At 36.0% G+C, this 23785-nt stretch overlaps 1 protein-coding gene across 2 annotated transcripts in view; it reads left to right on the forward strand.

The window, feature by feature from the left end:
- The window catches only part of LOC128231192 (pre-mRNA-processing-splicing factor 8), a 53460-nt gene extending 30966 nt beyond the window's left edge, over window positions 1–22494 (forward strand). Inside the window, exons 29-41 of one of the 2 annotated variants that reach the window (XM_052943685.1) lie at window positions 47–193; window positions 1035–1195; window positions 5549–5740; window positions 7917–8154; window positions 8522–8650; window positions 14054–14242; window positions 14830–14928; window positions 15383–15576; window positions 16074–16596; window positions 19307–19446; window positions 19691–19893; window positions 20426–20588; window positions 20651–22494. In XM_052943685.1, coding sequence (XP_052799645.1) covers window positions 47–193; window positions 1035–1195; window positions 5549–5740; window positions 7917–8154; window positions 8522–8650; window positions 14054–14242; window positions 14830–14928; window positions 15383–15576; window positions 16074–16596; window positions 19307–19446; window positions 19691–19893; window positions 20426–20580 — 2370 coding nt within the window. In that variant the 3' untranslated portion in view covers window positions 20581–20588; window positions 20651–22494. Of the gene's footprint in view, window positions 1–46; window positions 194–1034; window positions 1196–5548; window positions 5741–7916; window positions 8155–8521; window positions 8651–14053; window positions 14243–14829; window positions 14929–15382; window positions 15577–16073; window positions 16597–19306; window positions 19447–19690; window positions 19894–20425 lie in introns of both variants that reach the window. The other variant, XM_052943684.1, reaches the window with a different exon arrangement.
- Window positions 22495–23785: the final 1291 nt, after the last annotated feature.

Below are 23785 nucleotides of genomic sequence, written 5' to 3' on the forward strand. Positions count from 1 at the left end.
AAAAAAATTGTATAAACTAATCCTTTATTCTATCTTTCCAACCAAGGTGTACGTCGGTTTCCAAGTGCAGCTTGACTTGACGGGAATCTTCATGCACGGCAAGATCCCAACGCTCAAGATTTCCCTAATCCAGATATTCCGTGCTCACTTGTGGCAGAAAATCCATGAGAGCGTTGTCATGGATCTTTGTCAGGTAGGGTTAACAGCTTACTTTCTGTATGCCATTGGGCCTAAAAAATCATTTTGTTCGTACTACCCAACCCTACCTACAGAATAGTCACCGACCCTACCGTTTTTATAGTCAGTTGTCAACAAAAAATTAAAAAATAGAAAAAAGTTTAGGTTTGATCGAATATGTAGTTTAAATCATTGAACGTTTTATATAGAAAGGATGAAACCCTAACCAAACCAATTAAATTTTTTTTGCCTTGGCAGGTATACTGTCAAAATCTCAACTAAAACAGACTTGGAAATCAAAAAGATATCTCAATTTTGCTATGTTATTCCTCTCATTTTATTGGCAATTTAAAAATTTATATGTAATTTCTTGTTCCCAAATTGCCTCAACAGAGACTTTGTAAATAAACCTGATGGATTAGATTAGGTAGAATGACATTTAGTTTTATAAAAGTGTTAAAGTTTGAACATTTGGTAGCTTATTTGTTTTCGAAGGAAAATATGTCAAGGTATTGTTATAGCCTTGGAGGAGTCTGCGTTCAAAAACTTAAACCATAATGAAAAATTGTTCTTATGAAACTTGTTGCAAATGTTGCAAGAGATAATTCGCAGATGTTTAACATGGACCATAACTTTTGCTTAAAAAAATGTTGAGTGCCCCATTTTGCCTGAAATACAACAGACGAGTATTGGCTTTAGCTCTTGTTAAACAAAATCAAGTTCGAAGATTGACCGTGCAGTACAATTGGTATAATCCTGTCTATCAGCCTAATGCAGGGTCAGTAAAGACAATTAGGAAAATATAAATGAAAATAAAATCAATTTATATACATGATATTATAATTCCTGTTTAACAGGTGTTTGATCAAGAGTTGGACGCCCTTGAGATTGAAACGGTCCAGAAAGAGACGATTCATCCCAGGAAATCGTACAAGATGAACAGCTCGTGTGCTGACATTCTCCTGTTTGCTGCGTATAAGTGGAACGTCTCCAAGCCTTCACTGCTTGCAGACTCAAAGTAAGAAGAGAATGAGAGGTCTTGTGTCAGTTCTGATTTGGGCCTGGCTTTTACAATTGATTGTTTATAGTGGCCTGATTCAGACCTTTTACCGGTGGGTCCAAGGAATGAGTAAAGCACAGTTAAAAAAAAGTTTCAGGAGTGGAGTTTTACATGCCTCTTTTGGTTTAAGCTCTTCTGGCCAGGAGAACTTTTCCATGGCGTGGTGTACGTCGTCTGTGCGTCTGTTTGTAAACAATTGCTTCTGAACACGGTACAGTCTTTAGTTTAGATTGTATCTCAATCAAACTTAAATAGTAGTAAGATATTCATGAGAGCTTGGTCTCGTTCTTAAACCAGCCAGATCTACCCATGCATTACTGAATTATGGCCCTTGAAATGCTTCAGCCTAGTATTAAAGGGAGACAACTTCATACAGCTGTGTATTATTGTGTAATTTCTCTCTCTTTGTAAATTATATGGTTCACTGATTGTTTCCCTTTGAAAAAAAATACCAAAAAAATCATGCCTCTTGTTTGAAGAAAAAAAATGTATTTTCATACATGATAAAAACTAAAAAAAGCACTCCCCATTCATATGAAAAGTTGTTCAGTCAATGTGTTTAGTGACTCTCTTATTATGTTAAGCAAGTCTTCAATGATTGTCAAGTTGTGCCCATGGATTAACCAAGAAAATAGGAAGAGCCTTAATGTCTGTGATGCTCTTTTTAAACAGATTTGCATGTACTTTCCATAATAAAACGATTTCATGGAAGGCGTTCTTTGAGGCTTGAATAACTTGCTCACATGGCCCTGCAATTTACACATTTATACGGCTATTATCATAGTTTTGAATTTCAAATGTCAAACCAGTGGGGTAATTCAAGCCCACAGACAATAGCATCCTCTTCCAGAATCTCAGATTTAAGTTTAATGTGAAATTAGCCTTATATTGCAATTATGTGCATTTTGCAAATGTCAGATTAGTAAGGAAATTCAAGCTAATTTCATCAGAAGCAAATTTGACATTCTCCGTTAGAATTGCAGATTTTATATTAATACCTTGCACAAATTGCAAATATCTCATGAAATGAAATTTATTCCAAAGCAATGTTTTGTAAGAAGACAGGATTTTTTTTGTTTCAAGGCAAGAATGTTAAATATTTCACCGAGTGAGCAAATATATTCACTTTTGGTGTTCATAAAGTGAAATATATTACTATCTTACATTGAAACAAACAATTTTTCTTTATATTAAATGCCTCCAAAAGGAGTTCAAGGCATTTAATTATACTTTTTTAGAAAAATGCACCTTTTTGTAGGTGCACTTATCGTTGAAATTGTGTCCCAGCCCTGTTCGCACTGACTTGGTTTGGAACTGAGAGTAGGCTAAAGTTTCAAAACAGTGAAAAATATCAATTTGATATTTTCACTGTTTCAAACATTGAAATGTCAATTTTATTTCACTGATAAATCTCTATAAACCACCGGAAAGCATTTTAATTCAATATTTTGTTGACATTTAAAGTTGTCAGGATCTTAATGTTTAGTTTATTTTGTTTATTGTTGTTTGAACACACATTTTTGCCGACTGTTTTTGACATTAGGTAGTAGAAGGGTATTGAAAAGATTCAACCAGCTATTAAAAGGGTTTAAGCCTGGTTATAAAAAGGGCAGGGTGCAGCACAAAAGGGACAGGGTGGTAGGGGAGAAAAGGTCCCATTGTATCATTATGTGAAGAATTTGAACATCATAAATGTCACAGAAAATGTGAGAAATAGTCAGGGTTGCCAAAAATGTCAAGGTTGTATGAAATTTATTATCATATTTTAAGTTTGAATCGAAACGAAATAATAATTTCATTATCTTGAGCATTCAATTCTATGAAGGCAAGAGCGTACACATGCTGGGTCCATAAGGGCTAAAGGGTGCTACCAAACAAGGCCAGGTTGCAGCACGCTTCCATATCTCTTGAGCTAAATCCCTATTTTAATTTGTTATTCGTTAATATAAGTAAATATACCGACCAGATCAGGGAATGCTGCTTAAAATGGAAGTAAGACACCTTTAGTGAATCATGTGCATTATGCAAATTGGATATCAGTTACTTTAATAAATACCATTGTTCTGTCAGCGAAAGAACTCTATTTGTAGAAATATTTTGCTTTAATTGGAATGGAAACAAGTTTCGGATAAATTTTCTGCCTTAATGATAGGTTTTTATTTTGCAAAAAATGACAATCTATGATAATAATGGTAAATTATTATACAATTTAAACTTTTGCTGCATGGAAATATTTCTCTAAAATGTCGACTATGTATTAAATTACAATTTTTTGTTGATAATTATGTATGTTATATTACAATGCAATACTTATTATATGTTTCCATATTAATTCCTTGTTCATAGTCTTTGTGCTGATTCAAAATTTGACATATAGGTATTACTTCTGGCATCGACTGGTTTTGGAAAACTTTGAGAAGACGATACCTTCAATGTTTATGCTCTAATCATAAAGAAACTAGTTGACCGTGTTATAATGTCTCAGTCAAGTTTGATCCAGTCAAGTTTGGTTAGGGGTTTAATTGTTTCTTCCACGTGGGGTTTATGTCTTGTGCAGACAGTAAGGTATTCATAATCAAATTATAAAGAAACTTGGTAACAGTGTTTGAAGGCAAAATACCTCCGGTTAAAGGGGCTGGACACCAGATGGTCCAAAAATCGTCAAATACAGTGTTTGCATAGAATTGTCAATTCAATCTAGTAGGAGACCAATAACTGTCACTGTCTCATCTGTTTTCCCCATTTAATATAATGACTAATGGTTTCCCAGTTTAAATCAAATCTGTTTATGAATGCAGATAAATATACCCACGCTATTTTTAAACTTACTGGGATTTATGTTGTAGACAACCGTAGTAAATTTGAATTGGTAAAATGCGCAATAACTCCGAAAGATGCATGTGTTGTAAGCATTGTGATATATCAGTAAGTAAGATTTAATGTATTGAACACAATGATGTAAATTTTATGTAAGTTTTTGAAATTTTTCCTTTTTTTCTTGCAATTGTATCATCTGGTGTCTAGCCCTTTAAGTTTGATTGTGGAGAAAAATGCATAAGTAACTCCTGAAATATGCCCCTTTACATTAAAACGTTCCAAATAGGCGACACATTAAACTCCGCGTAATTCTACTCATTATACCCCCCAAAACAAAGTTGGGGGGGGGGGGGTATACTGGAATCGGGTTGTCCGTCTGTCTGTCCGTCCGTTTTTTTTTTTTTGTCCGGGATTCATCTTTGTCGTTATTGAACAAATCTTTTTCAAACTTTCAGATATTAATGGCCATGATGTAAACTTGCGCCTCTGTGAAATTGGTACGGGTCACATGACCCTGACCAGAGTTATCTCCCCTTGATGTGTTAAAGTAGGCAAAATAAGCCCTGTCCGGGATTCATCTTTGTTATTATTCAACAAATCTTTATCAAACTTTCAGAAATTAATGGCCATGTTGTAAACTTTCGCCTCTGTGAATTTGGTACAGGTCACATGACCCTGACTGGAGTTATCTCCCCTTGATGTGTTAAAGTAGGCAAAATAAGCCCTGTCCGGGATTCATCTTTGTTATTATTCAACAAATCTTTATCAAACTTTCAGAAATTAATGGCCATGTTGTAAACTTTCGCCTCTGTGAATTTGGTACAGGTCACATGACCCTGACTGGAGTTATCTCCCCTTGTAGGCAAAATTAGCTTTGTCCGGCCTAACTCCAGGGCAAACAACCTAGACATGGAGGGGTGGGGGGTATTCGTTAGCCTATGGCTTACAGTTCTAGTTATGTAAATGTTATAGTTTGTATATTTTCGGTGTTCATAAAAATGGTTGAGAAAGAAAAATGGTAACCATGTAAAATACAGATAAACTTTAGTTTGATTGGATTGTAAACAACATGATCTTAAATGATTTAAAAGAAATAGGAATCTAGGGCAAAACTTAATTGACATGAAACTTTCTGAAATAAGCAACACACAAGGAGACAGTGATATTATTACGAAGAACAGAACATGGCTCTCATTAAGTTGTCTTTTTTTAGCTAGTACTAATATGTAGTGTTAGGAACCCCCAGCATAATGTTAGGATTATTATGTAAGAAGATCTTGTTACACATTTAATGATATAAAAACAACAGTATATTTTGCAAGTAAGGAAATACAGTCATTGTTTGATATAAAAACCACCACTGAAGCTGAAGCTCTCATGTATAAAATTTCAATCTCCTAGTTTCTGGATGCAAATAGTTGTCGCCTTTGCCTTTTGCTTTTGTTTCTGTAACTTAAAAGTTGAAATTTTAATTGTTTTATATTTCCTTCACAGGGATGTGATGGACAATGCAACCACTCAGAAATACTGGCTGGACATTCAGCTGCGTTGGGGCGATTACGACAGCCACGATATCGAGCGCTACACTCGAGCCAAGTTCCTGGACTACACGACTGACAACATGAGTATCTACCCATCGCCTACAGGTGTACTGATTGGCATAGATCTGGCTTACAATCTGCACAGGTATGAGACTCTTGCATTTAAGCTTGTCTTTAAAGGTTTAGACCTGGGCCCAATTTTTGCAAATATCTTCAGTGCAAATTTCTAACTTAATCTTTATTTTACTAAATGAAAATAAATTAATCAGGACTTTTATGGTGACATTTTCCTTTAAGATTCAAATGCTCTAACAAATGTAAATATAACAAAACAGTGCGTTTAGCATAATCCTGTTATAAGGGACTTCAGATGTTTTGAGAAGTTGGATACTTGTGTAAATCGAGTTTGATTTCCGAAGAAACAGTGTTTATATTGTCAAAGTCATGTTGTTGTGAACAAATAATGTTGTTGTTATGATGCAAACTTCAGCAATACCTGATATCTCCAAAGCTTTTCAGCACACCGAATAGACCGTAACTCAGCAAGCATCGTGTTGTATTTTTCCATTCCCACCAGAAAAAAATAATGGAACGACTATTATTTTTCTTGAAGAAAAAAAATATCAGTATGAAGAAAGAAAGGTCATATCGAGTATACAGAAAAATTGCTTAATCAGAAAAAAATCTGAGAAATCTCACTTTCTCATTGGAAGAAAATGGGTTTGAATTGCTTTTGTTATAAACATCAAAGTTATGTAAGGTGTTTATGTAAGATCTGACTAATGCTCAGATTTCAGATTCACCTAGTTCCATAAATATTGGTTGATTTCTTTATATTTTTTATTTTACACAATATTGCATTAATACAGAAATGATAAATTCTGAAAATGTCTTTTTCACATCTTTGAAAATCTTTTATGACACCTGAAAGCAATTCTATTTGAGATCTTTTAATCAAACGAAGCTTGTGGCTATGTGTTAGATGAGACACAACTATTCATTCAAAGAGCAAGAATTACATTATTAGATTTTTATGGAAGAAAGCTTTTCTATTCAGAACAATATTGCCATGAAGATTTGATTAGCATTTCAACAGAACAATGTTTCTCGCTGATTTCAGAGAAAAAAAATGTGTACAGAACTTTATATTCTTGATGTGCTGTTTATTTAGTCTTTGTTCCTTTTACTGTGAAATTGTCAACAGGGACACATGCATAGTTGTTTCTCGGTCATTCGCAGTGCATTTGTCAACTTCTTTCCATGTGTCAGCCCTGAACAATTCATTGCTTAAGGTAAACCATTCATGGTAGCTTGGCAGAGGTTGTATGACTGAACCAAAAAGATAAGCATTGGTGTTGCTCCATAGTGCTATTGTTAAAATTTCATGACAACAGTAAGTGGTCCCCTGATCTTTTCTGAACTTTTCACAAATAAAAATGCAACTGCAGTTACTTAAATTTTTCTTAGGTACTTGATGATTGAGTCTTATTTTTCATGCATTCTTGCAGTATGAACCCTCAGCCGAGATTTTGCAAATCTGTGAAACGTGCTAGCCTTCATACTGCTTGAAAACTTGAAAAATAAGTGTCAATTCTTATGTTTACATATTCCCCTTTTTTCTTGACTTCATTTATGTGGTAATAATAATTTTTGTTGTAATTATTTTTTTTTGTTGATCAAGAAAATTATTGAGATTTTTTAATTTGTGTTTTACATATGCATGATCCAGGTCTTTCTTGTGAAATTTTTACCTACAGAGGTCATGAAACGTTGTTCGGTTCTTGCAAAATGAACACAAAATTTATTGTACAGAAAGTGAAGTGCAAATTAAGGTATTGACATGTATATAAAAAGGTTAATTCATATCCAATGCAGTGCATGCAGGACAGATTACTTAAAGTGACACTCTTATTCAAAATCAATACATACACATGTATAACAAACATAAATTTTGAGTGATAAACCTTTAACTAATTGTAAATATTATGTACTGATAACAGAATTGTAACGGTGTATTTTATAGCTGAAAACGCAAAACTATTAAATGATTGGTGAATGCTACAAGATTTACTGTGATCTACTATTGTCTCATAAGGTAGAAATAGCGAGTTTTCTGCAACTTTCTTTCAAATTAAATTCGGTATCCTTCATAAGAACCATGGTTTTCAACATTTATTCATCCCTTTTGGCATATTCACACAACTTTATTAAATTTGATAAATCTTATTTGGGAGTAACTGTGCATCTTTAAAAGTACATATGATATATCCATTTAGCAAAATTAAACACATTAACTTTTATATGTACTGGGTTTATTTCAGTGCATATGGCAACTGGTTCCCAGGCTCCAAACCTCTGATCCAGCAAGCCATGGCAAAGATAATGAAGGCAAACCCAGCCTTGTACGTACTGAGAGAGAGGATCAGGAAGGGTCTCCAGCTCTACTCCTCGGAGCCCACTGAGCCCTACCTGAGCTCACAGAACTACGGGGAGCTCTTCTCGAACCAAATCATCTGGTTTGTGGACGACACGAATGTGTACAGAGTGACCATTCACAAGGTGAGGTTTTAACAATGTTCACGAGTTAATTTACTTTTGAAGACAACTTATGTGAGCTCTTTGTGCTGAGCTTTTACAAACAAAAAAAGATGTGGGTCCATATTAATAAACATCAGGGACTGTACTCAATAAGCAGCTTAAATTGATCTTAAATTTAAGATTAGAAACTAAGTGTTTTGATTGGCCTGTATATTTAGCTGACCAATAGGCTGGATGGAATCACCGAGGCCTGTCTAAGGATGAGGATAAGATCAATATTAAATACTAGCCCTGGAGTCCCATTTACAGATTTTAGTCAGGAAAATATGCTTCTTGATTTTGCTGTTTGAATTATAATGAAATGTTATGTAACCATTTTGTTTTACAGACTTTTGAGGGTAACTTGACGACGAAGCCTATCAATGGAGCCATCTTCATCTTCAACCCGAGGACTGGACAGCTCTTCCTCAAAATCATCCACACGTCCGTATGGGCTGGACAGAAACGTCTTGGACAGGTAACATTCAAAATGATTTTGCAATGGTTTTATTTTTATGTACTTAGAAATATATAGTTTAATTTAAACTGCAGTCCTATAACTTTAAATATACACATTTTAAACTGGGAAATCATTAAATTCTAATTATTATGCCCCCCTTCGAAGAAGAGGGGTATATTGCTTTGCACAGGCATGTCGGTCGGTCGGTCCGTCGATAGACCAAAGCTTGTCCGAGTGATAACTCAACAATTCCTGGACGTATGGTCATCAAGCTTCACATGAAGGTTGAGCCTGATCAGTAGATGACCCCTATTGATTTTGGGGGTCATCGGGTCAAAGGTCAAGGTCACAGTGACCTTTAATGGTAAAATAATTTTAAAGCTTGTCCGAGTGATAACTCAACAATGCCTGCACCCATGGCCCTCAAACTTGACATTGAGGTTGGGCCTGACCAGTAGCTGACCCCTATTGTTTTGGGGGGTCATCAGGCCAAAGGTCAAGGTCACAGTGACCTTGAATGGTAAAAGGTCGTCCGAGTGATGACTCGGCAATGCCTGCACCCATGGCCTCAAACTTGACTTGGAGGTTGGGCCTGACCAGTAGCTGACCCCTATTGTTTTTGGGGCTCATCCGGTCAAAGGTCAAGGTCACAGTGACCTTGAATGGTAAAAGGTTGTCCGAGTGATAACTCAACAATGCCTGCACCCATGGCCCTCAAAATTGAATTTGAGGTTGGGCCTGACCAGTAGATGACCCCTATTGTATTTGGGGGTCATCGGGCCAAAGGTCAAGGTCACGGTGACATTGAATAGTAAAAATGTGTCCATGTGATAACTCGACAATGCCTGCACCCATGGCCCTCAAACTTGACTTGGAGGTTGGGCCTGACCAGTAGCTGACCCCTATTTTTTTTAGGCTTATTGGGTCAAAGGTCAAGGTCACAGTGACCTTGAATGGTAAAAGGTTGTCAGAGTGATAACTCAACAATGCCTGCACCCATGGCCCTCAAACTTGACTTGGAGGCTGGGCCTGACCAGTAGATGACCCCTATTGATTTTAGGGGTCATTGGGCCAAAGTTCAAGGTCACAGTGACCTTGAATGGTTAAAGGTTGTCCGTGTGATAACTCAACAATGCCTGCACCTATGGCCCTCAAACTTGACTTGAAGGTTGGGCCTGACCAGTAGATGACCCCTTTTGTTTTTCAGGGTCAAGGTCACAGTGACCTTGAAAGCAAACTTGACAATTCCTGGACCTATTGTCATCAAACTTGACATGAAGGTTGGGCCTGACCAGTAGATGACACCTCTTGACTTTGGGGGTCATCAGGTCAAGGTCACAGTAATCTTTAACACAAAAAAGTGAACAAATCTTCTCCCAGTGATATCTCAACAATGCCTGAACCTATGATTATCAAACTAGACATGGAAGTTGGGCCTGACCAGGAGATGACACTTATTGATTTTAGGAGTCATTGGGTCAAAGGTCAGGTTCACAGTGACCTTGAATGCGAAAATGTTTCAAGTGATAATTCGACAATGCCTGCACCCATGGCCCTCAAACTTGACTTGGTGATGTGTCTGACCTGTAGATGGCCCCTTATGATTTTAGCGGTCATCGGGTCAAAGGTCAAGGTTACAGTGACCTTGAACGAAAAAAGCTTGTCTGTGTGATAACTTGTCAATGCCTGCACCCATGGCCCTCAAACTTGACATTTAGATTTTTTTGACAAACATCTCTTGTTTTAAAAGGGTTAACTCTAGCTTCTAGCTGAGACAGAGACAAAATATTCTTTTAATCATGTAAAATGGCATATTACAGGCCTCACCCCAGCTCTTATTGACAATTCTAGACTTGTCTTGTGGAAATAATTTATTTGCCAATTTGGGATAATCTGGTGTCTAGCCCCTTTAATATGTCATACTGATTAATTCTACTTTTTATGAAATTTCTTTAAATGAAGTTTGGGCATGTTAAAGGGATGGAAGCATGTAATTGTTGCCCTTCAACATGATTAAGTTAATGATGAAAAAATGGAACTTGATACAAATGTTCAAAGTAGTTAAGTTGTGCAAGTGTTAGTGGTAGTAGGTAGTAGTTATTAATAGTTAATTTTGCTCAAAATGAAAAACCAAGTTTTAGGTTTGAACGAAGATTCCAGCAACTGACAAGAATTATACTAAAATATCCAAAATAGCGTCATAGTGTTACTGCCTTATTGACCAAATAGATTTAGTTGTCAGTATGTCAAAAATAAAGGTGACATGTACAAGAAAAATGATGGGTGCTACCCACCAGCAACAGATACTATTGGCAGAATTTAGTTCAATATAAAAGTCTAAGAATTGTGATGTGTCATAGCCTTCATGTCTTTTTTCCGTGCCATTGAGCAAAATCTTCATTGTCTGTCATCACTTTGAAATTTCTAATAAAACATAATGCAAATGATATAATTATGAAACCCAATGTGACCCAATTTGACCCAATTTCTCGCACAGAAATAATTGTTCAGTTGTGCATTTTTGTTATAATGAGCTTCGGAATCTGCTTGGCTGTGCTTTTGTTTGAAATATTATATTTTTTCACACACGAGTAAGGTAATTTGTTAAGATATTAAAGATAACAAAACCTTAGGTTGAATAAATAATGTGTCAAGAAGCATGTAAAATGAGCGAAAATGTCAATAAATTACTAAGATCCAATTCCAGTCAGATGGTCTTGATAGTGCAGATTTCTTTATCCTAGTTTCTGTTTTTCATTATCAAGAAAATTTAACCGGAAAATAAGGGACAATTTCCATTAAAATTGTACTTATTTAACGACGGAAAGAGGAACATTTTTCATTAAAATTGTTCTCATTTTAAGATTTCCATTAGCTTATTTATATTGTTGGATGACATGGCATTTTCTATTGTCAGGTTTTTAATTTGAAATTAACTAGTTTTAAAATAGAAACATGAAACAACTAATGTGAACAATGGTCTTGTTAAAACATTTCTAGTTGTTATGGAAACAGAAAATGAGTGAAGGGGAAGGATTGTATAGATCCTTAACAAAAGACAGGTTATTATTTTGTTAAAACATTTCTAGTTGTTATGGAAACAGAAAATGAGTGAAGGGGAAGGATTGTATAGATCTTTAACAAAAGACAGGTTATTATTATGTTTTTAAGAAGATATATGATACTTTCAATTGTTCAAATAGTTGAAGCTGCACTCTCTCAGATTGCAGTTTATCCAATTAACTTTCAAAAATTGATGTTTTATGGCTAAATACGTTACTAACGCTTAAAGAATTGATTTTTTTGGCAGTTTACCAAAGAATTGAGATCTGTTCTATTTTGTAAGTTATCTAATATGACTGAATTGAAGGCATTTATGCCTAAATAAGCTGATTCTGAGACAAAAAAATGTCAAAAGTGACATAATGCAGCTGAAAAAAATGAAATATAAAAGTCTAGGAACGATCGAATTAATATCTTGAGCTTTTTATATCATTAAAAATCACCACTTAGTGTCACAATAAAATTTAAGATTTTTTAAACAACTCGAGATTTTCAAAAGTTTTTTACTACAAACTAGGTTCATGTGGTCATCAGGAAAGAAAATGTTCATTCATCAAAATATTTTGTAGCGCTTCCTTGTTTGAATGAAACTGAAGAGGATTGTTAGCAATACTGTGATTTCATACAAGGTTGAAGTCTTACATAGATTTCTCACAGATTGAAGTCTTACGAAGATTAATGTTACTTCAATTTGATAAAGTTTCTATGGGAAGACTCTAGACAATCATAATTGATAGGGATACCTAAGTAATGTAGTAAATAAATGAGAATCTTCCACAGATTTCCGGGTTTAGGAGGCAAGAAAGCTGTTAACAACTGGTTTATGGTTAAATGTTTTGTTAGGCTCTCTTGAAACTAATGAGTTAAACCCCAAGGACGACCCCCACCAGTGCTCCTGACCACCACCAATGCACCATTGCTTCCGGGATTAGGAGGCAAGAAAACTAATAACAACTGGTTCATTTATGTTTAAATGCTTAGGCTCTCTTGAAACCAAGGAGTTTAACCCAAAGAGTGAATCCTCACCAAAGCAACGCTGTTGACCCATTTAGGGGCCTAACTTGGTGCCCTGAACCCCCAGCATAATGTTCAGGGATTTTTGCTCATGGCCATTCTTACCCTGAGAAAAATGACGGTCTATAGGCTCAATGTATAGGTAGGATGTTGATTTACTTAAAGTGACACTCTTATTCAAAATCAATACATACACATATATAACAAACATTAATTTTGACTGATAAACCTTTAACTACTTACTAAATAATGCATATATGGAACATATTAATTACTGATAACAAGATTGTAGCTGTGTTTTTAATAGCAGAAAGCACAAAAATATTAAATGATTGGTGAATGCTAAAAGATTTACTGTGTTCTATAGTTTCATAAGGAAAAAATACCATGTTTTATGCTGATTTCTTTCAAATTAAATGTAGTATCATTCATAAGAACCATTGTTTTCGTCATTTATTAATGTTTTTTTTTGCATGTTAAAACAATTGTATTAATGGTAAATCATTTGGGACTAATATTCATCTTTAAAAATAACTTATCTTCAGTCAAAAATAAGTATATAAGTGTTAATTCATGACATTAAAGAATTTGCATTTCTAAAATGTAGACACAAGTCATAAGCGAATACAGGCCCTGGGCCCCAGTATTCTGCTGGAGAAGTAAAGTTTAGGTTTCATCTGGGGTAAAAGAAATAATCAAATGTAAATACAAGAGAATTTTCAGTAGTTGTAATAACAACACTGCTATAAATATTTTAAAAAGTGTGAAAGTCATGCAATTTCTGCAATTTCGCATGAAAGTTTGACGTATTTTTTAAATGTAATAAATCTAAAAGGGACTAGACACCAGATGGTCTAAAAATCGGCAAATACAGTATTTCTTCAAGACAAGCCCAGAACTGTCAATGCAAGGTAGTAGGAGGCCGATGATACTTCACTTTACATGGTTAAAGTAATAAATGCAAAAATCATGCTGCTGTCTCATCTGTGTTTCCCCATTAAAAATTGCACATAATGGTTTCTCAGTTTAAATTATAACTGTTTATGAGAACAGATAAATATACTAACGCTATTTGTAAGCTTAATGAGATTTACCTGGTAGGCAATAATAGTAAATTTTGAATTCGAAAAATGCACAAAAACTGCGAAAGATGCATATGTCATTAGTGATGTGATACATCAGTAAGTAAGATTAAATGCCTAATACACAACAAGATCAATTTTATGTAAGTTCCTGACAATTTGTTTTTCTCTTGCAATTAAATCACCTGGTGTCTAGCCCTTATAACAATATTTGTTTCAAGAAAACTCTTTCGAAAATAACCTTATCATGTGTTTCATTTAGCTGGCAAAGTGGAAGACTGCAGAAGAAGTAGCTGCTTTGATTCGATCGCTGCCCGTTGAGGAACAGCCGAAACAGATCATCGTTACGAGGAAAGGCATGCTTGATCCACTCGAAGTCCACTTGCTCGATTTCCCGAATATTGTTATCAAGGGGAGTGAACTGCAGCTGCCGTTCCAAGCTTGTCTTAAGGTAAGAGTTGGTTCATCCCTGAAATAAATTGAAATTGAAGCTCTTCCTTTCATGGCGCTTTTGTCATGATGATGGCATTTATGATAATAATTTTTTTGTCTTTATGGCGGCAATTTTGCCTGCATGTACCTGGCTAGACCCAGTTTTCATACCAATGATCAAGCCACAAGGTCTGGTTTCTATTCTTACATGGAAATGGACAACTTATAGTTTTTGCACCTTTTAATAGTCATATTACAGGCTGTGAGATTATGTGTGCACTTTTGCATTCCAAATATCAAATATGCATTATGGTTAAAAAATATGGGATTTTATAGTATATGCAAACTATTGAGCATATCATTATAGTTGTGAACTTTGGGATGTGCTTTTGTAAACAAACTATCAAGAAATGAAGTATTGCACTTTGGTTATGAAATATAGGGTGCGTTTTTATATACAAGATTTTGACTCGAGCATTTTAGTTGTGAAATTTTGGACTGTGCTTTTGTATAAAAAAATATCAAATATAGCATTATGGTTTTGAAATTTGGGGTGTGATTTTATGTACAGAACATTAAGAATTGCACCATATTCTTCGATTTCAGGTAGAGAAGTTTGGAGATCTGATCTTGAAGGCGACAGAGCCGCAGATGGTGCTGTTTAACCTGTACGATGACTGGCTCAAGACCATCTCTTCATACACTGTAAGCACACACATTCAACCAAGTGAACTGATATTACCTTGGATAAAGTATGGTAGATCTCTGCTTGATATAAGTTGTAAATTACGATGATCTTAATGTTATTATTTCGTTGTTTCTCTATACATCTATGTGTTAATTGAACTTTTTATCTAGGTTGAATACAAAATAACAATACTTTTGCCATCTGTTAAATTTCAGATTTAAAAAAAGATATGTCTAAGATACTTTAAGATGAACTGTAGATAAGGTCAATTTGAAACCTGGTGTTCTTGGGCTGTAGGACAAAGTTAAATTTGAAAGTCGGCCAAATCTTTTTTTAAACAAAAGCGAGAACAGACATAGTTGTATTTGGCCCCTCTAAGTTTAAATATGTAGTTTATTTATTGCTTGGGCAAGCTATGGTCTGCATTGTGATATTCCACTCATGAAATTGGTAATAATTATTTTTCTTCAGGCGTTCTCCCGTCTGATCCTGATCCTCCGTGCCCTGCACGTGAACAACGACCGCACCAAGATCATCCTGAAGCCGGACAAGACGACTGTGACAGAGGCCCACCATATCTGGCCCACACTGAGTGATGAAGAGTGGATGAAGATTGAAGTGCAACTGAAGGACCTCATCCTCGCGGACTACGGCAAAAAGAACAAGTAAGTTTTGGCTGTTGTGATTTTGGTCTTTTAGTGTTAACAACGTAAAGGCTTTGTTTTGAGGATAAAGCCCCAGGCCGGTTATTCATTAAGCATCTTTAGTCATTCCTTAACTCGAGTCGATTTCTAAAAAATTTCATAGTCAAATTAAAAGGAAAGTATAAGTGTTTTTAAAATAAAAGTATTTATATTCAATAAAATCAATGTCGATGAAGTATTTGAGATATTTTTAAATGATTATATAATATGATCAGTAAGATGCTTGATTTAAGAAAATAACTTTTGATAGGAAGTGACTTAAACTGTTTTATGAGTACCTGCCCAGATAGGCATTGTTTTATTTTCTAGCAAATATAAGTAAATCAAATTATGAGGCTATTTGTAGTTTCCAACTTTTGGTTCATGGACTGGAGGATTTGGTTTGTTGATTTATTTAGAGCTAAAGTATACTAGTATACATGTTAAGTATAATTTTTATTTATTGCCATTGTTTTCAGTGTGAACGTAGCATCCTTGACCCAGTCTGAGATCCGTGACATCATTCTCGGTATGGAGATTTCCGCGCCTTCAGCTCAGAGACAACAGATTGCTGAGATCGAAAAACAGACGAAGGAACAGTCCCAGCTGACGGCAACAACGACACGAACAGTGAACAAACATGGTGACGAGATAATTACGTCTACCACCAGTAACTATGAGACTCAGACCTACGCGTCCAAGACGGAATGGCGTGTAAGAGCGATTTCCGCAACCAACCTGCATCTGCGTACAAATCATATCTACGTTTCGTCAGACGATATCAAAGAGACTGGCTACACTTACATTCTGCCGAAGAATGTTCTTAAGAAGTTTATCATCATTTCTGATCTGCGCGCCCAGATCTCTGGGTACTTATATGGAGTTAGTCCCCCCGATAACCCACAGGTGAAGGAAATTCGGTGTATCGTGATGCCTCCACAGTGGGGAACGCACCAGACAGTCCATCTACCGAATATTCTGCCAGAGCACGAATATCTTAAGGTAGTAAAGAATAGTTTGGGCTTATATACATTAAGGGATATACAATACAGGTTTATGCAAAAGATTTTTTTTTTAATTTTAATGCAGCCATGTTTAACTTGTTAGACTTTAATGATCAAATCAATCAAAAAGTGTATGATTTGTGTGCAGCAAACATGGCTACTAATTTCCAAGTTAATACAGAGCCACAAATCATCTGCTTTTTTGTTTGTTTTGATCATTACAGTCAAATGAGTTAAAAATAATGATGCGTTAAGATAAAAAAAGTGACCTTGACATTGACCTATATTGTCAAAGTCATTGACAAATGTTCTTAAATGTCGACAGATATTTATTTTTATTCTTTTGTCATTAAAAATCCTACGCAATAAACTTCATACAGAAGTCAGTTTCAACAGAATTATGTCTAAGGCATAGCTATAAAATATTCTTTAATTTAGTTAAATAATAATTTAGTATCCTACTCATTAAACACGTGTTGGCAAAAACACAGTAGTTTAATTTAATAAAACCAAGATATTAAGTCTCAGAGCAGCTGTGACCATTAATTAAATAAAACCCCATCAAATCTTTGTGGCTTTGACTTGGAGAAATTGTATAATATCTGAATAAATAAAACCCCATCAAATCTTTGTGGCTTTGACTTGGAGAAATGGTATAATATCTGAAAAATGTATGAACATAAATAATTCCTTTAAGTGACGTTTTGCTTGCCTGTAAAAGTAATTTATATGAAGAAAACCTGAAATACAGGCTATTTATCAATGATGTTAGATGCATAAGATGCATTGTAAATCAGATTATTTTCATGTGACATTGCAGTAAAAATCCATGTTAACAGTGTCTATTTTTGAAAACTGATGTTAAACCATTGGACTGATTGTTCAGAACTTTGTTTAAGTTAACAACATTGTTAAGGACATCAATGTTAACTTTTAAACCATTACTGATCTAGAGGTTAAATGGATCAACCTGTGATCTGCAGTCTTACTTACAAGATTTGAGACAGCTGGTTCAGCTGTACTGTTTATATTTAAATATGTGAAAACACATCATAACTCAACAGTGCCTAGACCTATGGTCATCAAACTTGATATGGAAGTTGGGCATGAACAGTAGATGACCCCTATTGTTTTTGGGGGTCATGGGGCCAAAGGTCAAGGTCACAGTGACCTTGAATGGTAAAAGGTTGTCCGAGTGATAACTGGACAATGCCTGCACCCATGGCCCTCATACTTGACTTGGAGGTTGGGCCTGACCAGTAGATGAATTTGGGGGTCATGGGGCCAAGGTCAAGATCACAGTAACCTTTAATGCAAAAAAAAAGTTAACAAATCTTCTCCCAGTGATATCTCAATAGTTCAAAGTGACCCTGAATGCGAAATGTTTCAAGTGATAATTGGACAATGCCTGCACCCATGGCCCTCAAACTTGACTTGGAGTTGTGTCTGACCTGTAGATGACCCCATATGATATTAGGGATCATCGGGTCAAAGGTCAAGGTTACAGTGACCTTGAATGAAAAAAAGCTTGTCGGTGTGATAACTTGTCAATGCCTGCATCCATGGCCCTCAAACTTAACATTTAGATTTTTGATGACCAGCTCATGACTCCTATGGATTTTGAGGTCAAAGGTCATAGTCATAACAGTAAACACACTCTATCCTCACACTTTGAATGATTATAATGTTAAAACTGCCTTAAAGGCATCCAATGTCGTTGACAAATCAGCTGTCATTTTGCTCCATGTATATTTCATTCAATTGTCCATATAATCCTGACAACATTGCACTCAGGGGGGGGGGGGGGGGGGGGGGGGGGGGGGGGGGGGGCACAATGTTTGACAAACATCTCTTGTTTTAATTTTATTCTTGACATCATCCTATATTGTGCCTCTATTAAGGTGCAGAAACTTGTTTTCTGCAACTAATGAATTGTAAATTATCCTAATGGTTCTACAGTTACCAATTAAGCTGTTTTCTGTCAGTTATTTCAGAAGTTCCTGTTGATGATCTATGCAAATTAGATATTAATGCAAGTCTTCCCCCTTGAGCTTTTCATTATGTTATTTGAGTGGAATGGTTAGAACCATATATCTTACATCCACTTTATTCTTGATTCTCTTTGATCTTCCATGTCCCTATTGTTTAACTTCATCCTTTTTACCCATCGTAAAAGGGTTAATGTTTTTGCATATTTTCTCACGTAAAGGATTTGTATATATAGAAGGCCTAAAAGAATGGTATGTTTCTGGTAACTCGACCGACCCTATCTATTTGCCACCGACTCAATTTTTTTTATTGCCCATACACCAATGTAACCATTGAGTTCTATCTCATATGTGACCATTTGATTGCTACCTCACATGTAACCATTGAGTGCTACCTTGCAGGAAAAGGAGCAACTGAGTAGGAATCACATCCAGCCCCATGGGCTGCCTTAGTTGTCACCCCCAGGACATCATATTTCATGCCTCGATATTGTAATACCAATGTATAAACATTGAATGCCACCACATGCATTTATATAACCATTGAGTGCTACCTTGCAGGAAAAGGAGCAACTGAGTAGAAATCACATCCAGCCCAATGGGCTGCCTTAGTTGTCACCCCCAGGACATCATATTTCATGCCTCGATATTGTAATACCAATGTATAAACATTGAATGCCACCTCATACATTTATATAACCATTGAGCGCTACCTTGCAGGAGATGGAGCCCCTTGGTTGGATTCACACACAGCCCAATGAGCTGCCTCAGCTGTCACCACAGGACATCACAACTCATGCCCGAATAATGCAGGACAACCAGCACTGGGATGGGGAGAAGACAGTAATCATCACTTGCAGGTATGTTGGTGTAAATTCCTTACTCTTAATCTTTGAAAATTATTAACAGATTTTATCACATGTACTTAAAAATGAAGATAAAAATTTTCGACATTTAAATAAGAAAAATGATTTAAAAAAATGTCAAACATGATTTGAAACTGCATCATGACACTTTGAAGTAAGATTTAAATTGTATGTACACAAAACACAAAAACTGTATGTTCATTGAACATTGTGTAACTTCAACTCCTTCTCCCCGCAGTTTCACGCCTGGATCCTGTTCTCTTACGGCCTATAAGCTAACCCCAAGTGGGTACGACTGGGGTCGCCAGAACACAGACACGGGCAACAACCCCAAGGGCTACCTGCCGTCCCACTACGAGCGAGTCCAGATGCTGCTGTCGGACAGGTTCCTGGGATTCTTCATGGTGCCCTCTCAGACATCTTGGAACTACAACTTCATGGGTAAGTTGTTTGTTTGAATGGGTTGTGTTTGGAGAATTCTGCCCCTTTTTGGAAAGGAAAACAAATAACAATTAGTTATTTTTAAGGACCCCACTTTTTTTCAAAGAAAAATCTAGGTATTGTCATATCCTTGGTGTTATTATTGCGTTGTTGTTATTGTACAAAAACTTGAACCATTGCCATAATGATTCAAGATATTTAAATAAAGTTTTGAACACATGTTACAAGAGACCATCATGCTCTTTCAGTGGTTGAAATTAACACAAGCCAGCAAGCCCAGCAATGGTAAAATGTCATCTGGGCTTGTTAAAATTCTGAATTTTATATATCAGGGATTGTTAAAAAATTTGATGCCAAGCAATAGAATAAGAATTCGGGCTTGTTCATCCAAATGTCTAATTTCAATGACTGCCCTTTAGGTCTGTTAAATCATGAAAGATGGGTCACAAGAAAGATATGATCTGAACACTATTGCTTATGTTATATAACTGTGAGTGTTATAGTGTTGATTGTTAATATTATTTTTTTTCAGGTGTGCGCCATGACCCCAACATGAAGTATGAGCTGATGTTATCCAACCCCAAGGAGTTCTACCACGAGGTTCACCGCCCCTCCCACTTCCTTAACTTCTCACAGATGGAGGAAACCGAGCTGGTCGGGGCTGACAGGGAAGATCTCTTCTCCTAGGCAAACATAGGGTGAACCAGGGAGGATTTTGATGAAGCAGGGATTTCTTGATGAACTAGGAATGATATAAAGGGTGAACCAGGGAGGATTTTGATGAACTATTTGATGAAGCAGGGATTTCTTGGTGAACTAGGAATGATATAAAGAAAAATTTGGTGAACCAGGGAAGATTTTGAACTATTTGATCAAGTTTGGAATTTCTTGGTGAGCTAGGAAATATGAGATGAAGTGGATGAACTGTAAATGATATAGTGAACGGGGAAGTATTTTGTGGATTTAAAAGTGTGATGAATCGGGATGCATTTGGAAAACTTTTACTAGTACAGTGAATTGGGAAGTATGAAATAACTGAATGATGATTGTTTTTGATGAACATAGAAATATATAACTATTGCTGTGTTATACAAACAGTGGAAATTTAGAAAAAGCGTTTGTATACTGTATTGGAAACGTGTTCAGCTGTATGCCATTGTAGATAAATCATTGTTGATGTGTTTTCACATGTATGATTGGAAATAATGATCATGTTTGATTGTAGATACTTGATATATTAATTTCAGTGTACCATTTCTCCATTTTCCATGTTGAAATATATGGTGTTTTTCACACATGTTCTGTACTTTTTATCATACCACAGATTCTAAGATATATTAGGCCCGCAACAAATGGTTTGGTTAGGGTTACATCCTTTTCAAAAAACAGGTAGGGTAGGTGGGCTTTTTTTCTTTCTTTTTATAAGGCTTTATATGAGAACATTATTGTCAATTTTGGACAAAGGCATTAATCTTCTTTATAGAGCTTCAAAGGTTTTAAACTGCATTTTAAAACACACTTAATATAAAATATATATAAAAATTGTAGTTTTCTTTTTACAAACTGAATTTAAAAATGGCTGGTAGGGTCGGCGCCTATTTTGTAGATAAGGTCGGGTAAACCTAACCAAATGTGTTTTTTTAGGCCACATCATTCCTGATGTTATGTACAATCCGCTTCCTACGAAGCAAAGAAGTGAATTTTGTCATATGAACTCAAAGAGTAATGAAAGCGCTGAAAAAAACTTGTTATGTGATGATGTGGTGATAAAAGTCTGTGTATAATCATTCAACAACATGAGACATGTGAAACCATCTTCACGTGTTAACCTTTTGTGCCTGTACATTTGTATTTCCCTGTCAATGAATAGAGAGCTATAAATTGCACAGGCATGTTTTATGGCAAACAGATTTAGCAATGTGAAATGGCTTAAGATACTTTCTGTCAATATTTTCTCTTAATGGGTTTCAGTTAAATTTGAATACGGTACTTAAAGGAAATGCACTCTATGCTTAAACAGGATTTCATTTTTTTTAATGACATTCTCAATAAGAGTTCAATAGGTTTCTTTTCTGATTATTAAATAAATCATTTTCTGCTGTAATTGATATAACCTATTAAGAGTTTCCCCTCCTCGTTTCAAAGTAACATTCCTCTGTAGAGACGATAAATTGTCTTCATTAGGAGGGACTAGCAGTAATTGGAGAGAAAAATGTTTCTTGTTTAAAATAATAGGGATTTTAATTGGAATAAATGAAGAGATATCTTTTCCTGGACTTAAAAAATGAAATTTATGAATGGAAAATTTACGTCACTCAAAAATAATTCTTTATACAGCAACTCCACATGTTTTAATTGTACACATGTGGTGTTCATTTACAATTTCAGACTTTAAAATTGTTCATGAAAAAAATGTAAACTTTAATACTTTTGTATGTATATGTAAAGGATAAGAATTTTGGGTTTCTGTTTTATTCATTGGAACGGGAATGTGTACAGTTTTTAATTTCATCGTTTTCTGTAAGAAAATAAATCATGATCTTCAATTCTGTTGTAGACAAAAGATGTGCTACCTTTTGAATAAAGCGCCAAAAAAAAGTCTGTTTTGTTTTGTTTATTTAGTTAATCATTTATTAACCAGATTTTTCCGATTTGGGTTTTCTGAAGGGAAAACCTAGGTTATTAGATTGGGGTATGTCTCTGGAAAGTCAGGTTTGAAGGCTTCAACGATTCTTTTTCTGGTTGTTACTTGGCCATGGATAGATGTGTTTCCCTACAAAAGCCATGTCTGTAGTTGAAAGGTGAAGTCACACCTAAGGGTCGTTTGGTCAAAACTAATTGTAATTTTGCTTGTACGGGCTGTATTTGCATAAAGGGATTTTAAAATAGCTTTACACAATTGTTCACCATGACCATGACCCATCTCGGTAGGTCAAAGGTCTAGTCACACTTTTGAGGTCCAAATTCCTTGTAATTTGGCTTGTCCGAGTTGAAACTTGGCAATGCGATTGGAGATTTTGATAACTTGGCACAATTCTTCATCCTGACAAGATGGTATATCGTAGGCAAGACTTGTGTTGTAGGTTGAAGGTCAAACTTCAGGGTCATTGAACAAAATGGAGGTATAGTTTGGCTAACCATTGATAAAGGTATGTTATAACTTAATCCAAAATAACAGTGAGTAAAGGAGAAGTGATGGGGTAGACAAGATAGAGGGGTGCAGGAGACAGGAAAGAGGAGGAGGAGGTGAAGGAGGAGAAGGGACTGGGGTAGATGGGGTGGGGTAGACCGAGTAAAGGTGAAAAGGGGTTGGGTAGACCAGGTAGAGGAGAAAAAAGGGTTAATGGGTAGAGGAGAAGAAGGGGATTGAGGAGAAGGGGAGGAGTAGAGGAGTAAAAAGGGTGGGGTAGAGGAGTAAAGGAGGGGGTAGATCAGAAGAAGGGTTGGGTCGACCAGGTAGAGAAGTAAAAGGGGTGGGCCAGATGGGTACGGGAGAAAAAGGGATCAGATAGATGGGGTAGAGATGAAGGGGATGGAGATGAAGAAGGGGTGGGAAGATGGGGTAGAGGAGTAAAAAGGGGGGAAGGAGAAAAATGGCCAGGTGGAAGAGATTAAGGGGTGGGATAGAGGGGGCAGAGAATAACAGGTGGGGTAGTGCGGGGTAAGAAGAGTGGGGTAGAGGAGAAGAAGTGGTGAGTAGAGGGGGTAAAGCAGAAGAAGGGATGGGGTAGAGGAGAAGAAGTGGTGGGGTAGACGGTGTGGAAAAGAAGATGGGTTGGGGTAGAGGCGAAAAAGGGGTTTGGTAGAGGGGTGGAAGAGAAGAAGGGATGGGGTAGACAGGTTGAAGAAAAAGGGATGGGGTAGAGGGGGTAGAAAAGAAGGGGTGGGGTAC

Source organism: Mya arenaria, chromosome 4 (assembly GCF_026914265.1).
Source record: "Mya arenaria isolate MELC-2E11 chromosome 4, ASM2691426v1".
NCBI lineage: Eukaryota > Metazoa > Mollusca > Bivalvia > Myida > Myidae > Mya > Mya arenaria.